This window comes from Styela clava, chromosome 3 (genome assembly GCF_964204865.1).
Source record: "Styela clava chromosome 3, kaStyClav1.hap1.2, whole genome shotgun sequence".
In the NCBI taxonomy this organism is placed as follows: Eukaryota; Metazoa; Chordata; class Ascidiacea; order Stolidobranchia; family Styelidae; genus Styela; species Styela clava.
In genome coordinates this window covers 13,385,218-13,402,042 of record NC_135252.1, presented here as the reverse complement: position 1 = coordinate 13,402,042, position 16,825 = coordinate 13,385,218, and the positions used below count along the sequence as shown (strand labels likewise).

The following is a 16,825-nucleotide window of genomic DNA, read 5'->3' as shown; positions in this document are numbered from 1 at the left end:
CACCTACATAATCTCTTGATTTATGCTTGCTTTTATTCTTTCTTAATAATCTTCCACTTAGTCTTTTCAATTTATTTCGCTCTTTCGTGAAATCTGTCATTCTTTCATCATCCGTGTTCTGAAACGAGAGAGTTGTATTTTGATCAGATTTGATTGTAAATAAAAATAAATATTTACAGTGGGTGGATAATAGGCCTACTCAGTAGGACAGATATTGTGTGGATATGTAATCCACCCACACACAGATATAATTAAAGGATATAATTTAAACAGAATTGAAAATTAAACAAATTCAAATAAAAAGTCATTACGAGATATTCAATTTCCGCTTTTTCATTATAATAATAGAGCATGGCAAGGGTTGTAACCCATAATGGCAAAACTTCAGAAAGCTGTCTTGAGAAAATAACGAAAACTGTTATTTTTTATTCCCTATACTCGTTAAACTTTTTTATTGGAATATTTCGGTGAATATTGCTTCAAGTTCAAATATGATGGGATATCATGTCTTAGAGGCACCTACTCCATTAAAATATTTCCAAATAAAATTTCAAATTTGCTTTTTTAACTCGTTATCTTTAATATTTCTATATCACTGAGGATTAATTAAAATACATTCATTGTCATTCATGTTGGAGACGCAATAGGGTAATTTTAAGAATATATCTCTAAGTCACTCAATGGTTCTCAACTCACTCAACTAGACGTTGACTAATCGCAATAAACAAAACAACATGGTTTACTCTAAATAAAGATTCAACTCTCCAATGCAAGTATTTGAACTGTTGTATTTTATCAAATTTAACCTATAACAGATTTTCTAAAGTAAATTAAAAAATAAAATAAAATTTCTGGAATTTCAGTTTTGTCGCAGATAAAATGGAAACTATAATAAGGCTTATCATATGCATCAATGCACAATATAAATGCTATATCATAAATATTAGCATCTTCAATAACACAACAAATAATTAAAATTTAGTAAACCAATTATTTTATATATTTTACAAGTAAATTATTAGCAAAAATAATTCGATAAGTAAAAATAACATCTCTTTCAACGAAATAGTAGGTATATTTGTGAGCTTTCGTTAGATCATGGTCTAACTTCTTCAAACAATACAAGAAATAACTGTAAATATAAAAGATCATATAAATTTAGTTTGAGTTTCCTATAACTGGATATGGATGCTATCGTATCATTTTAGAATAGCCAGTCTAACTGATGTGGTTGGGTTGGGGTTCGTCTATTTGTGTAGTTTCCTTTGTTTGTTTTTGAACCTTATTTGTTTGTATTGTTGTTGTTGTTTCGATAGTACTGTTTGTCTTTTGGTTTTATATTTGCATTAGGGCCACTTTAATCATTTAGAAATGTATCGTACATATATATTCCAATATCAAATAACAATAATTCAGAAACTGTAAAACATTTATCACAAGTAATTTTCAGCAGTTAAAAATATCACCGAATTTGTATCTTATTATTTTTTTCAAAAATTTCAAATATTACCAACATGAACTCCAAATATTCAATACAAATCAAATGCAAGACATATTATCATAAAAGAAGTTTTGAATTCTATAAAAACCTCATTGAATAGGAATGTGTCCAGTCAACATACGCGAAAATCATGAGGAGTTGACCATGCTACAAAACATGTGAAAGATTGGGAAAATTTTGTATGACTCAAGACTCGTGCATTAGGTGGTAATGCATTTAGATAACAAAACAAACAAACTGTTTTATGTCTTATATTCGCAAAATACCAGAAATTCAAACCCTATTTTAAAATCTGGGGATTTAGCTCTGATGATGCCACTAACATAGCCTACCTATATGCCTTTCGCTCTAAATAAGATTCTGCGTACGAACTACGAAGCCATTGATATGTGAAACGCTACTTTGAAAAATGCCAGAATACTTCCGATTGAACAACATTATATGCAACGCGAAAAATGCACTCATATTTTCAATAAAATCATCTTTATATCGAAATAAAAAATCTATAAACACCAAATTATATATTCAAGGAAATACTAATATTTTAAGATAAAAAGTCAAAAACTCATGAATTTACAAATATATAGCATTTGGAATTAGCAATCTAACCTGCGGCCGTTGTCCGAGAATAATCCTACGAATAAACATTGAAATTGCTCGTCTCAGCTGCTTCACACACGCACAGCTCATTATTGTGGTTTTTTAAATTATATGTTGGCTTGAGATTGTCAAGGTTTTATGAGTCCAGACAAAATATTCATTCTTACTTTGCTATGAAAAAAAAGTCAATAGTCCTTTTCTCCTACTGTGATCTATTTCTGCAACCTATAATTATCTGTGAACTATACTCACCATTGATCGAGTGTGAGTTATTGCTGAACCATACTTGTAATGATAGACTATTAAGCAGTAATCATAGGCTTTAATTAAAAGCTCTATTTTGTAAATCTTTGGTTATCTAATAGAGAGGTAACACCATAGATGGACAAAACTGAATAATTGACTATCTCGAATTAATCGTAAAAGCATAATATGAATATTAATAAATACATAATTTATATTCAATTTAGGGTAGTAGCCTACTCCCGTAGTGAGTGAGTTGGAGTTAGGCCATAATTTTATTTCGATTTTCCTTATTTTAGTTCTTTTACAAATTCGGGGACTGTGTGTGTTAGCCATTTGAAGCCCAGCCCATAGATTTCAGTCCCTTTAGACAACTTGATGTAAGACTGTGATATTTGTACACATACTTCTGAAGCGCCAAATTTTGTGTCATGTGCAACAGACAAAAGCAGTATAAATTATCGAAAAAAGAATTTCGTATTGCACAATGATTTAGATCAAAATTAATTTCAATAATTTGTTATTTTTCACAGTATCAGAAGTATCATATATATTTGGTAATTATTCCTCTCATAATTATATTTCAGCTACCTGTATGTCAAATATCACCAATCTAGATTACATAATTTGATTCAAGTGACGTTCATTTCAGAAAAATCTCCAGATTGTATAATATTTTTCCAGGCTAGAAAGACTAGCTATCCGCCAAGTAACATAGCATGAAAATTTACTCACGCAGGAGATTTCATAGGCCCTACCTACTACGAAGCATAGATTGTCGTTTGCAAGCTTCCAGACTCCAAAGACCCTTATATTAACTAATTGAGTTTATAATAATGAGCAATTTTATGCAAAACTCTTTACCCCAATCAAAGAAATGTGAAATACCTTTTTGAAGAGCTTTCAAACATGAAATGGAATCGTTGTGTATGCATTAATTAATAAGCTTCATATGCTCAAAATGATAATTCTACAAACAAAACTATCCTATGAATAAAATATTTCAAACAACAATATAATGATTTACATATAGATTCCCACATTTCATTTGTTTCGGATATGTATATAATTTGTATACCTTATTATAACCCATCTTTGCACAATATACAAGATCCCAGCAAAAAATCTGAGAAAAAGCCTAAATAACCACATCAACTCATCTAACCATATTACTGCATTTATTACGCCTCCGCTATTATAATCTGGCTCAATAAATAAATGCCTGCATCACAATAGCATATTTTTGAATGCAATCTCATTTAAACATGCCCTCAAGCTAGCCACATAAATATATATATCATGTTTAAGTATTATAAAGCATAGACCTTCTATTTTCATGTCAAGATGGGGCTGTAATCTGAAGTGATCATAAACAACTATAACTTCAATTGCTGCAACTTGACACGGCTCTGGTGATAAAGTGATAATGACAAAAACATGGCTCATTGGCACTATTTTGTTGCCTTTGCCAAAGGAGTCATTAATGAATATATTGTAATATAAGTTCTGCTATGAATATACAACTAGGGATAGAAATACTATTGCAAATACATTCTTGAATAATATTTTCAAAATGAGGCGTATTTATTTATTAAAACAGAAATTTGAAAAATTATTGAACATCCATACAAAAAAAAGTTGGTAACTGCATCTATCAAAGAGTCAAATGAAGTATATTTTTTTATTGTTTGGCCACAAAAGGTAAAATGCACAAAAAGACAAATTTTGAAAAAATATTTTTTTTTAATCAAGAATTTATAATATTAAATACAGTAAGTGCATAACACTGATTTCGAATCAGTGAGAAAATTCATTTCAGTTTGGCCAACCACTCATGAGTCAAATACTGAGTGCGGTATAGGAGATTGAAATGATAATAATGAAGAAATGATTCCCTACAGAGGTGCCTGTGAAACATAAATTGCCAGTACATTGTTGCATACAATAAAGTGTTTTTATAAAAAAATGACCATACTAAAAAGTTGAATGATATCACCAGAATGATATTGTACCACTCATTGATTAGTTGTATATCAAAATATAATGCACCAACTATGGTAATTTCATGGCTGATATATAAGGATACCAGTATAATAGTTTTTCATAACGTGAAGTTGTTATCCATTACGATGAGGAGATCAAAAGCATTAATTATTTAATAAATTCATCAGAAATTCAGTAGGTGTTTTAAAATGTCTATTTCTATACCTTGTATTTTATCAATATTGCATTTTAGACCAAAATAACACTAATTTCACAGCGCTCCAGAAGTGTGGGTACCAATATGGAGGTAGCTAATTTTGTTCGCATACTTTACATCAAGATCTATCCATTTCATTATTTGCCTATTTTAGTTTGGTAAGAAAACTTCGGACTTTTCTTCAATGCGATCGGACCACTTATATAAAATTAATATGCACTTATTACAGCAATAAAAAATAAGCGAGGTTGAATGAGCTGGAATAATTTGTGTTTATTATTTTTTTTATTCACCATATAGAGTCAAAACACCATCAAAAGTAACACAATTTTAGCTAGGGAATTTGAGAACTTGACACTGAAATAGTTTTGTTTACTAACCAAGCGAGACAAGGTTCCGGATGATAAATTAGGGCTGAAGACCCCATTGCATATGACAAGATGGTGTATACTGGAATTTGAACCTAGTGTCTCCAATACTTTCAAGTAAAAAAGATCAGATGACACTCCAGGTATGAACAACAAAAATAACAGAATACATAACACATGTGTGCTAATGACAGTATGATGTCCATAAAACTTGGAATCTAGCATATATACATAAGTTTCTCATCCAATCGCATCTTTATTTTAAAACTTAAAATGCAAAATTAGTAGAACTTATAAATATCACACCAAAATGTATTTATCATGTTGCAGCCATGAAAAATAATTGTGGTCTTCTCAGTTTGGACCAATTGCCCAAAATGTACACTTCTTTGAATCCACCTAATTCTAGTATGTAATGGCTCAACACTAAATATATCTTAGGGGGTATCTGTTATCAAAATGACACACTAGCTATAGTTATGAATCATTCCAATACTGTTGTGGTTATTCTGTTAGACAACTTGCCTTGAGTTGTATACATAACTACTGTTATCAAGCATACATACACCTTACCATCAAACCAATCACAATTGAATTGCTTTCATCTGTAGGTGTATTAAGTGATCAAATTTCCATTTCCATATTATAAGCATATATCTACTTTGAATTGCCTAGTGGAAATCTGTGCCAACTGTAATCTTTGGCATATTTGTCATCAGTAGTTTGTGAAGTTTGCTTGGGAATGGCCTTTTTTACATTTGTGTCTGTATTTATATTTTGCACAATTTTTAAAACAAATTTCAATCAGCTGATAACATGTTTGCATCATTTTCGGGCTATAGATGCTCAAATAGCATAAATAAGAAGAGGTCTTACACATACTCAAGCACCTGAGTGGCGATACAAATCCAAAAATGGCAGCTTAATTAATAGTCATATATGGAGAAGACAAACCTAATAGTGATTAAAACAATATATCCATTTCTACTACTTTCAAAGTTTGAGCTCGAATTAGAGGCCCTCAGATTTAATTCAGTCTTAGATACAACCTTCTTTAATGAAACCCCTTTAATAAAAATTATTTACTGATCAGCTACGCTAAGTTATATAATTTAGTGTCTTGCTTAACAGTGATTTGAAATATAGAATTTCAGGCCCCAATGTCCAACTACCACACACAAACTTTGCAAGCGAAAGAATAGGCAAGGTGTTGAGAACTGTGATTTCTCCTTGTCTACAGGTGGTTTCGATAACATATATTACATGGACAGAGATATGAAAGTGTCAGTAAACAAGAATAGAAAGCTACACTAATAAAATTATGATATCACAATGAGCTTTACTTTCGGATCAAAACTTCCCAATCAATCATTAACTCTCATAGGCTAGACATTTTGTTAATAATAGACTAAGCATAATATCTTATTATATTTAATTATACTTCCAGACATTGAAGACTATATTGAACTGCTTCATTGAATTTAAAGTTGTAAGTAATCAATTATTGAAGTAGCATTCCTATCATATCTATGGTTTTGAAGCTATTTGAAATTTCATTGGCGCAGTCACAATAAATGTTTACATTACAATGTTATCAGCAAAGATGGCCAACATAAAAAATACAATATAAAAAATCCAAATATTTTTATATAAAATAATTTCAATCTTTTTTTTGACAAATTGAAATAATGAACCAAAATAAAAAATGATCTTATTCCCTATTGTATTAGTAACGTTTTAAATTAATGAGTCTTTTTTGAAAAAACTATTTGTTTTTAATGCCCTTGATACCAATCATTTGTTTGATTTTTATAATAATTCGAACCGCCAGTCTACAAAACTTAATAATAAATTAAAATTTAGTGGGTGATTGAAAAGCATCACAGCATACATGAATACAAATATTTCTGAAACGATTAAACTAAACAGGATTATATGTTATTATTATATTTTTTTTCCAGTAGGTCATATTTTAAAAGACTCTTGAATTCCTCTTGTACATATATGTCTAGTATTACATTATCGATGCCTAATAAAAATTTGCATCCACCAGCAAAAAATGATATAAAATGGATTACACATTGGGAGGGTTCACTATCTACCACTGAAATAATGATAAGCTACTAAAAAGGTTACATGAAAGTATGAACACCAAAAATAAAATATGATATTGTTCATTACCTTGTGTGATATTACATCCCCTTCACTTAGATATCCATCATGGTGTTTAGATGAGAACATGGACATTAACTTTCCTTTGACAGATTTCCCCTTTTTCCCATCACTGCAATTAAAATATATACAGTAATGACAGCACAGAAAAACTACAATACACATTTGCATTCATACTTTTGAACAAACAATTCTCAGAAACAAATGGTATTCAAGATTCAACAGATCTGTGATATATCCCAATATAGAGCTAAACCAAATACTATAAAAAATAAACAAATCTAGTGATACCAATCAAAGATCAAACCTACTGCAAGCAGATGTATTCTGTTTCGTCAGCGTAAAAAAAAGGTAGCAATTCGATATGTATTTATACAACCAGTATAATGTGCGGCGTTCCATATAATTTATACCCAGTTGTGCAATAGCAAAATTCAGATAAATTTAAATATGACTTACCCATCATCTTTTCCGCTAACAACTGGCCCTCCTCCAATGATGACTTCAGTATAATTAGTTTTTTGTGATTTCCTTTTTGCCTCAACATCCCTACTCGACATTGCTGTTCCGATTTCAACTTCAATATAATTCAATTTCTTTTGGGCTCCTGAAAATGAATGTGTAAGAAGAATATTAACATAGAAATTACAATTCCCCTATATAAAAAATATAACTTTTTATAATAATTATATGAAACCCTCTCATTCAAAGGGCTGAGAAATCCGAATTTGGCATTTTTTTATTGATGCTGTGGTCAAAGCCGAGGCGTATTTTCCGTGGTTGAGAGTCTGACTTGAAATTTTGTCGAAATCAAAAGTTTTGTTTTAAATTGCTTGGTGGTTTCAACAACTCAGAAGCCTTGCTTTTAAAGCAAGAAAACTTTAATGCATATTTAATGCATACATGGGTATGTCTGAACAATAAAATTATTCATTATGGCAATTTTTTGTATTATACCATCATAAATAATGAGAATGATTGAAACCAGGCATGATGTAGTTAAAATCTCAAATACAAATCCTTTGCATATGAATGCTACTGAATTTTACTGATTACTGAATTTTATTTATTTTATAGTGTGTGAAGACGGTCAAATCAAAATTCGATAATATGCCTCAGGTCTTATTCATAATTAGAGACTATGATATATCAATTTAAAATCAAAATAATTGTGCATAAATAATTATCATGAATAACATCCAATTATTTACATAATATCTAAACAGTATACTCATAAATTGCAGTCATAAGGCAAAAAAAGTCTCAAATTTCTGATAAAAACAAGCGCAGCGTTTCAAAATAAAAAAAATAGCACCCTAGTTGAAAGTTGAAAAAGACTTTAGAAAATACCTGTGTTTGGGTTTAAAGGGGGTAGTGGAGGTGGGGACCCTGGTGGATTAGGATGAGATTTCGACCTTGAGTGTGTTCTCGTAACTCCTTCTGGTAATGTAGGAGGATCACAATCCGGTGGAGGAGGAACTAGACCAGGATCATAAACAACAGTTGTTGTAAGCTGGCCGACAGGAACTAAAAATTACGTAATTATTGAATAAATTATACAAAAAATACAATATTCCAGAGAGGTTTACATTAAAAATATTATTAAGCATTGCTCTGTGGGTATTTTCATTTTAAGCATATATTTTATAAGTGCTCTTGCTCACAGCAAGGTCACATGCACTCACTCAGAAGTATAGGAGATTAATCTCTGAGTTAAGTTACGGGGACCACTAAAGTGCCAGAAACTACTGAGACTGTAAATCATTATAGTGTAGAATTGAGCGTTGGTAAATACAGATTGACTAGACTTAATCAAAAGCAGTTTATATCAATACGACCGATCCAAATGTCATAAGATATCACACTATTGGCATAGAAATTCATAATAGGAATTATTCTATTGAAATATATATTATTTTACAAAAATGGGTAAATGAAGTTAAAAAATAAGATTAACTCCCATGTCCCTCGATTTCAGAAGAGTGAATAAAATTATCGGTATGTGGGGGATTTCAGAACGTATTCAAAATTCCAGATTCGAAAATATATTTTTAGAATGTATTCAAAATTGTCTAGTATTTCAAATAACTCCTGTTAGTAAGCAGAACTGGGTTGCTAAGATTATGATATTCAGAATACCCAATTCTCTTACTGCGTGACACAAATAAATATATCAAAGAAAAACTGCATAACCAATACCATATATAAAAAGGTCATTGAAAAAGTATTTCGATTATAAAATCATAATTGTTACAGGTGTTGGTTTTTCTTACTAGTGTAGTAGTGTGTTACTCAGTCTTATTCTACATTTTCAGTTTCCATTTTAACCAAATACCAGTAGTAACAATTTAAGGCTTGTATCTAAGTAGAAAATAGAGTAAATGTCCAGCATTTCGTGATAACATACCATCAGGATCTGGATCGATTTCATGATATTCTCGGAGAGATAATCTTGGTTTGGCAGGGTCAACAGCAGCTGAGTAACAGAACATTTCATCCTAAAATATGACGATTGATAAGAAAATTGTATGCACAATATTTGTTTTGGGCCATAATGCAAATAAATATAAATTTATATGTGCCCACTCGAAAAATTTTATAGAATCAATTGCAATCAAGTATGATTCAGTGATATATCACAACATTATTGGACAATCCCAAGTATGATAAACGAATGCAAAATTTGAATAAAATTATAAAATAGGTAAGATATCAGGTAAACAACATCTGAAGTAAAGGATTTTATGAACTGATATAAAAATATAAAACACCTCATCTTTAGGTTCCATTGGTTCATATGATCCTGAAGCATCCATCGGCTCATATGCTGGGCCTGCTTGGTCTAAGAACGAGTTTAAACTTGATGTACTTGTTCTAGTTCTCAAGCCAGGAAATGGATTATCAGAACCAGACGCTGACATTGGTGTATAATCCTGTGAAATGGCAGGCATTTGTTCACCTCGTGGCATAATTGGGGGCGGAACAGCTGAGTCTGGACTTATACCTCCATAATCAGTTCTCGTTGATGTTGCATAGCGAGAACCACGATTTTTTGGTGGATACATCGAGTATGAAGTTAAACTGCTTTGTCTTCCTCCACTCAGAGATGATACCAATGGTGCCCTTGACCTTGCATGGCGAGATCCTCTCTCTCTTGGCAAAAGAGGAGGTGGAGCTTCATCACTACTTGACTCATGTGATCTTTGATTAGAATGTAAACTTCGATGAGAATTTCTGTCTGACCCATTGCGTTTTCCAGCATTTTCAAGGGTTATTTTTCCTCTATGTAAAATATTTGTTTTACTGCTATCCACAAATGGAGAGTCACTGTATATTGCTTCAGGTATGCGTTCATTAGTAATATTTTTATCAACATATTCCACTTTCCCAGTGCGTGGATCAACGGAATACATATTGCCATCGCCGTCAAATCGAGTAACACGTGTTCCTAACTTCCTAGCTTGCCTCATTTCTCGTTCGTCACTATCTAGTTCTTCAGCTGTATATAAAACAGATCACAATGTGAATATGTAAATAGAATGATATTTTAAACAAGACTGTTTTTCCATAAATAATAGTTAAAATAAATTAGAATGATTGCATGTGGCTATGGGCGTGGCTGGGGAGCCAAAGCCAGTAGCTGTAAAGTTTCTTAGAGCTGGAGCCAGAAAATTTTATTGGTTCCAGCACTCAACCAACTAATTATTTTTTAAAACTTATAATCCAGTATTACTGCATACAATACATAAAACAACTTTTGTGGACTTTTCTCTTCAATATTTAATTTATAATGCAATTAGAAAGTTTCAAGTTATTAAATTTGTAAAATTAAGTTTATAATAGCTTTACAAAATGGTTTTGAATCCCAGAGCAGGAAGACCAGTTCCAAGAAAAAATAAAGCCTAAGTGCGATTTTGATTTCAAACCGGTCCCCATCCCTGGATATTGATATGAATAACAGTTAATCAATATTAAAGGCTCTTAGAGCAAACAATTAACTCCCACATTTTTATTTTGTTCAGTTTCAATTTTCCAAATTAAGGCCACGAATGAATTTTTATTTGATTACTACTGATTTATTTGAGTTTTTAATAAGTTGAAATGCAACTTAATTTAAACTTGTATTTCATTATTGTTGTCTGAGAACTTCTAAAAGCGAACACTCCACCTCACCTGGACTAGTATTAGAATCATCCGACAAACTTGAACTCGGTCTTCTGACTTCTTTTCTTTCTGTTATGGGACTGATTTGTTTGGAAGGTGTATGATGATTACTTGATTGCGACTTCACGGCACGAACAGAAGTGAAAGTACTTTCTTCATCAATAGCGGATGTGCGAAACGGACGTGGCATTAAAATAGAGTGGTCAAATTTTTTGTTCCTACTGCTTTCTGTTACTGCAGGTTCATTTGGTGGGATTTGAGAAGGAAACGCCTCCGAAAGAAATCCACTCCCGGTATTCGTAGGTGAATGTGATATAACGCAATGCCACGAACCGTGCGCTCTGTCTTTGAAACTTGCGGTGCGAACCGATCCATTAGAAGATGAAGATTCAGATCTGCTGAGTGACTGCGGAGAATCAGTTTTATCGGATGATGTTGATTTATCAACTGAATTATTTTTTGATAATGGACTGTGTTCTCTTTCCTTTGCTTGAGTACGTAATGTAGGAGGTGAAGACAATCCTGGTAACTTATCACCATCTTTCGTTTTTTGACTCCACATACGCTTTAATGAACCAAAGCCAGGCTGTTGTTCCTCTTCTAACCTGAATATAAGAATGATGTTTTAAAACAAGTAATGTTATATTTAATGTTTAAAACATGGTTATTATAAAAGTCTGCCAACAAATACACAGAGAATAAAAATTTCTTGAAAAGAAAAATATTATTCAAACACTATAATACATAGATCAGGGTGGTCCAAACCCAGGCCCGTGGGCCACGTGTCCCGCCGCTTCCTTTTTTGTGGCCCGCGTCACATTTGCGCAAGGGTAAACAAAAAATTGCATTTGGTGTTGTTTCGTCATGAAAATAACCAGAAAAATTCTATGACATATTGTTACATTACTAATGTCATTGAATTGACTGGTGTTATGGCTAGCTGAGGCAACTAGCGAAATTGAATAAAGTGGTTGGCTAGTCTAAATTATTAGGTGGTTTCTATATTTTCGGTCGGGAATATATGCTAACAAAATCGGCTTTATAGAAAACCAAAAATCTAATGAAGAATCTAATAGCCTAGGTTGACTATGCCTGATAACTAAATATTAATGTAATGGCCGACCAATCTAATTCCTGCCGGGTGTTTTTTTTTGCAACCAGCCTAAACAGTATTACAAAAAATGCTGCCTGTATGTCAGAAAATATAGTAATTACCCTCCTGTATCTCAAATTTGGTAAAAATCAGTAATCAATCAATCTGCAGTTATTTGTAAGTTATTTTGCAAACATGAGTTTGAAATAAAAGCTGACAATTCAAACAGATTTTTGACTAGATACGGGAGGAAAAATATCACAATGCTTGCTTATTAATATGATAACAAAAACGACATTTTCTTCGTATGGCACTTCCTCCGTTGTGAAGATTTTGAAGTCTTACACTGAATGTAGATATAGTAAAACTTTTGCACGTATAAATGAGTTTTTTGGCGTTTTTTGCATGTTTTAGCTTGATAAATCACAAATAATGACAATGTGTTTGGACAATAAAAGTGTTTGTTTTGTATTGCACTGTTTACCTATTCTTAGCATTATTGTGGCCCGTGAACAATACAAAAATTATAGTGTGGCCCGCAAGGCCGACCACTTTGGACCACCCTGACATAGATCATCTATATTTTCATGTTCACACATGGGAAAAGCAAAAATTGTAAGTCAACCCAAATAAAAAGGGGAACTGCCTATATATTCAGTCAATTTTTTAACAGGATATGAGTTTATGATATATATTTGATCTGAAATAACATTTTTTCAAACAAAGTTGATGTTAGAAACTACTTTTGTTGAGATTGCTATCAGTTAACAGTAATGCTAATCATAAAACATATGAACCAAAACAATCAGTGGAAAACAACATTTGCAGCTTGTGTCTTGTAGCTTTATAACAAAGTGTAGTTACCAATTTTATATGGACAACGACTATTCGACTGTTGTGTGAAGCAACATCCTACATAATGCCTATTTTGGTTGTATGCATGCACCCATGTTCAAATTTCAATACCTTGAATTGACTTCGAATGCAAATGAGAATTAATATACCTACTGGAAATCAAATCATGCAACGAAATAACTTGTATTGACATAAAGTGGTTGGAAAATGTTTTTATATACCTTATATTAAATTGAGGTGGCATTGACTTTAATACATATAAAAAATTTCAATATCATAGAAAACTATAGATATTATAATAACAAAAGTAACTTACAATGGAGATTTAGAATGTGGTCTCGATAAACTTTTGTGTCCAGTGGTTGGTGAACTTAATTCCTGATTTGCATTGTAATCCTTAGTTTTTATATCCTCTCTCTTGTTTTGTTTTTTCGAAACTCTTGGAACCGGCCTCCATTTCGGTGAGAACATTGACTCAGGCTGAGTAATAGATTTATCGGCTGTTTCAACATTTTTTGCATCAAAGGTAAAATTTGTTTGGCGGCTCCATCCTTTCGGAGTAATATTATCCTTTGATAAAGATGCTTTGGTCCCTGGCTGTAAATGATGTGGCTTCGATGGAACGTTGGGTTTCAGTGATTTTTCAATCACATTGTTGTTGACATTACTATTCACACCTGGATTTGAATCTTGTCGACTCATATTTATAGCACAAAGTCGCTCACAAGATCGTATGTCAAATTACATGATATATTTTAAGAACTAGAATTTAGGAAAAAATAATCTCATTTTATCATTCTGGGTGGTAAAATAGGATTTACATATTTATCCCGGGAAAGAGAAAAGTTACCTGAAACGAGGGTGTATGGCACGACGGCAGATCTACAGATCGTGCCAACTGCCAAGCTTATCTCTGTAATAATTTAAGGCAATCGCGACATACGTCGGCCAGCATATGACCACAATTCCGTTTTTTTGCTAAATACTTTTAAATGCTATACTAAAATTTTTTCCTTCAGTTAATTACTCTACATTATTTTTTCCCCGAGACATCCCATTGTGAGGTTTTTAGATCGCGCTTCCTTTTAGTTTATTACACAGTGCCACTTTGAGTCGATATGGAGACAAGAGACTGTCTCGTTTCAAACACTGTTACAATTGATGTCTTTTTATGTGTGGGTGTGGGCTGTTCTTGGAATTGGAAAACTGTGCCTTACGGGTACTGGATTAGGTAGTCTAGCCAGTTATTTTATTCCAGATGCATGGACTTGTTGGTGGAAGAAGCCCTAAAAGACCAGCGGTGACGTGAACTGCCATAAATCTGTAAATAGAATGGACAATTAGTGTTTCTGAAATATGAAACATTCCTGACTGTTTATCTTCACCCGACAGAACTGCAGAAAGAGAAAATAAATATTTTCAATAAATGTTGTCAACGCTAAGATAAATACCGGTACTGAAATATAAAACAATATTCGAATATTGAAGGATTCTATAAAAACACACCGTAATCTGGTAATTGGTCTAACATCTGAACATTGTTTTGTGTAGATCAGTGGTCAATACAATAACAATGAAGTAATCCTGTAGTCACTGAATCATGTCTCCTTACTGCCTTACCTCAGTACCGTACGTTACCGTACCCTGGTACCGTACGGCCTGACGGAGTGACGGTGCTGTAAGGTCTGAAGCTGAAGGTACGGTAACTACCGGTACCGGTAAACGGTATTGTTAAATAAGAAATGAGTGGTACCGGTATACCGGTACGTATATCGCATATAGCTACATTGAAAATCCTAAAATAAAATTATACGGTATCAAAAGCACTGTACCGTATTGAATAGCTTGTAAGTTACCGGTACTGATAAATTACAGGTAAAGTCAGACATTTTCCCAGAAACGGAAGGGTAGTGCAGCCACTTTTGCTAGGGTGAGATTTTTCTGATCAGAAATTGCCTCAATGTCTCCCACTAGTGATTGACTATTTTCATCTTGCACAATCAATGTAAAGCAATATGTTAACAATGACGTAACAATTAAAATTTATGCCGCCGCTCAGACATTTTTTCCGCTCAGACTAGGGTTGGATTATCCGGATAGCGGTTAACCGGATAACCGGTTAACCAAGAGGTATTTTGCTATCTGATATCCGGATATTATTGTGACGGTTAACCGGATAATGAAGAAGTATGAATAATGCATATGCGCATTAGCGATTTTTATATTTTTTGTTGAGTGGCGACTGACATCTCCCAGAGCATATAATAACAACTTCTTCCACTCTAATCTGCCTATATTTTAGCCATCCGTAGAATGCTGGAGTGAACTTCACTATTACATCACAAAACACGCAGAACAAATGTGAATTCTGCGCTTATTAGAAGAGCTCATTTGCTTTATAAAGTTAGATTTGAACTGGAGGTACAGTTTAAGCAAGACCAACTTAAACGAATTCAGTTGAAAAGCTTTGGTTGGGTGGGTGTGAGTTTGTTGCTTTTTCGTCAGGTGTGGCTTTTAGTTGTTGCGTGTATTGAAGGAACGCATTTCATCATGATGTAAACCAGTTTGAATTTTGAGGACTTATTTCACAACACTTCCGATTCCGTGTAATCTGTGTAGCATTTCAAAATTTTGAGTACACGACCAAATGTTATGTGCTTGCTTTTAACTTTGGTATATATGTATTTTCAAATTTCTATGTATCAACCGAATCAATAGATATACCAGCCGAAATAAATCTATTCTGAACTAATTGAACTTAAAAGCTTAAAGAAATGGTCATCGTAAGTCTGCGACACCAAAATCTAGTACGAGTCAAAATTTAAATGAAATATGCTCAAGACACAAAAAAAAATTCCAAAAAATTTAACAATAAAAAAAATAATAATATAAATTTTGACAAAGGATTCGAATATGAGAAAATGACTTAGCAGTCGAGGGAAAGACAATTAGGACACAGTATTTAAAAAAATGTTTCATTATATTATTCAGCTGTACTATTGTACGATTACAGAGCTCAAATTTTTATTTATTGACACATGCAACATCAAAATGCACAATCATTTTTATTCGAGCTAAATAATACATATGTACGTATTTACAATAAAACTGTGTGGTGGTTTTTAGTCAATTCGCCGCAAAAATCTTGTGAAATCGGTTTTCTGAAGTTAGCAGTAACTATCCGGTTAACCGGATAGTTAAAATACGAAATACCCGGATATATCCGTTATCCGGATAGTATGAATTATAGGTATCCGAACTAACCCTAGCTCAGACAGATATCCAGATTTGATAGACAGATAGACAGATTTTTATTGTGTTTCCAAAATAGCTGTGAATCAAATAACTCAATTGTCACTTTGTCTTCAGAGAACCTTATGTTTAGTTACATTAATAAGTATAAGTTTATTTCGACTCCATAATCAGCATAACAATGAAATGATTGGTAAAAAAAAAAAATAAAAACTGATTATGAAATCAGGAGAGCAAACAAAACCTTAGATAAGGTTTAAAACGTACCGAATGTATACAAGATGGAAGGTTTTGCCAAGAAGAAGTGGTACGTGTTCACTCACCTAAAATAATGGAAATATTTCACACACGCTCACACACACACAACCATATAGGCC

The 16,825-nt window shown here is 32.6% G+C and overlaps 1 protein-coding gene across 1 annotated transcript in view; it reads right to left on the bottom strand.

Annotated features, from left to right (window-relative positions):
- The window catches only part of LOC120343153 (uncharacterized), a 32,496-nt gene extending 18,525 nt beyond the window's left edge, over positions 1-13,971 (bottom strand). Inside the window, exons 1-8 of the mRNA XM_039412274.2 lie at positions 13,513-13,971; positions 11,258-11,853; positions 9,856-10,583; positions 9,492-9,582; positions 8,435-8,611; positions 7,544-7,691; positions 7,094-7,196; positions 8-118 (exon numbers count right to left, since the gene is read on the bottom strand). Of these exons, the coding sequence (XP_039268208.2) occupies positions 8-118; positions 7,094-7,196; positions 7,544-7,691; positions 8,435-8,611; positions 9,492-9,582; positions 9,856-10,583; positions 11,258-11,853; positions 13,513-13,898 (2,340 nt within the window). The 5' untranslated portion in view covers positions 13,899-13,971. The remainder of the gene's footprint in view (positions 1-7; positions 119-7,093; positions 7,197-7,543; positions 7,692-8,434; positions 8,612-9,491; positions 9,583-9,855; positions 10,584-11,257; positions 11,854-13,512) is intronic.
- Positions 13,972-16,825: the final 2,854 nt, after the last annotated feature.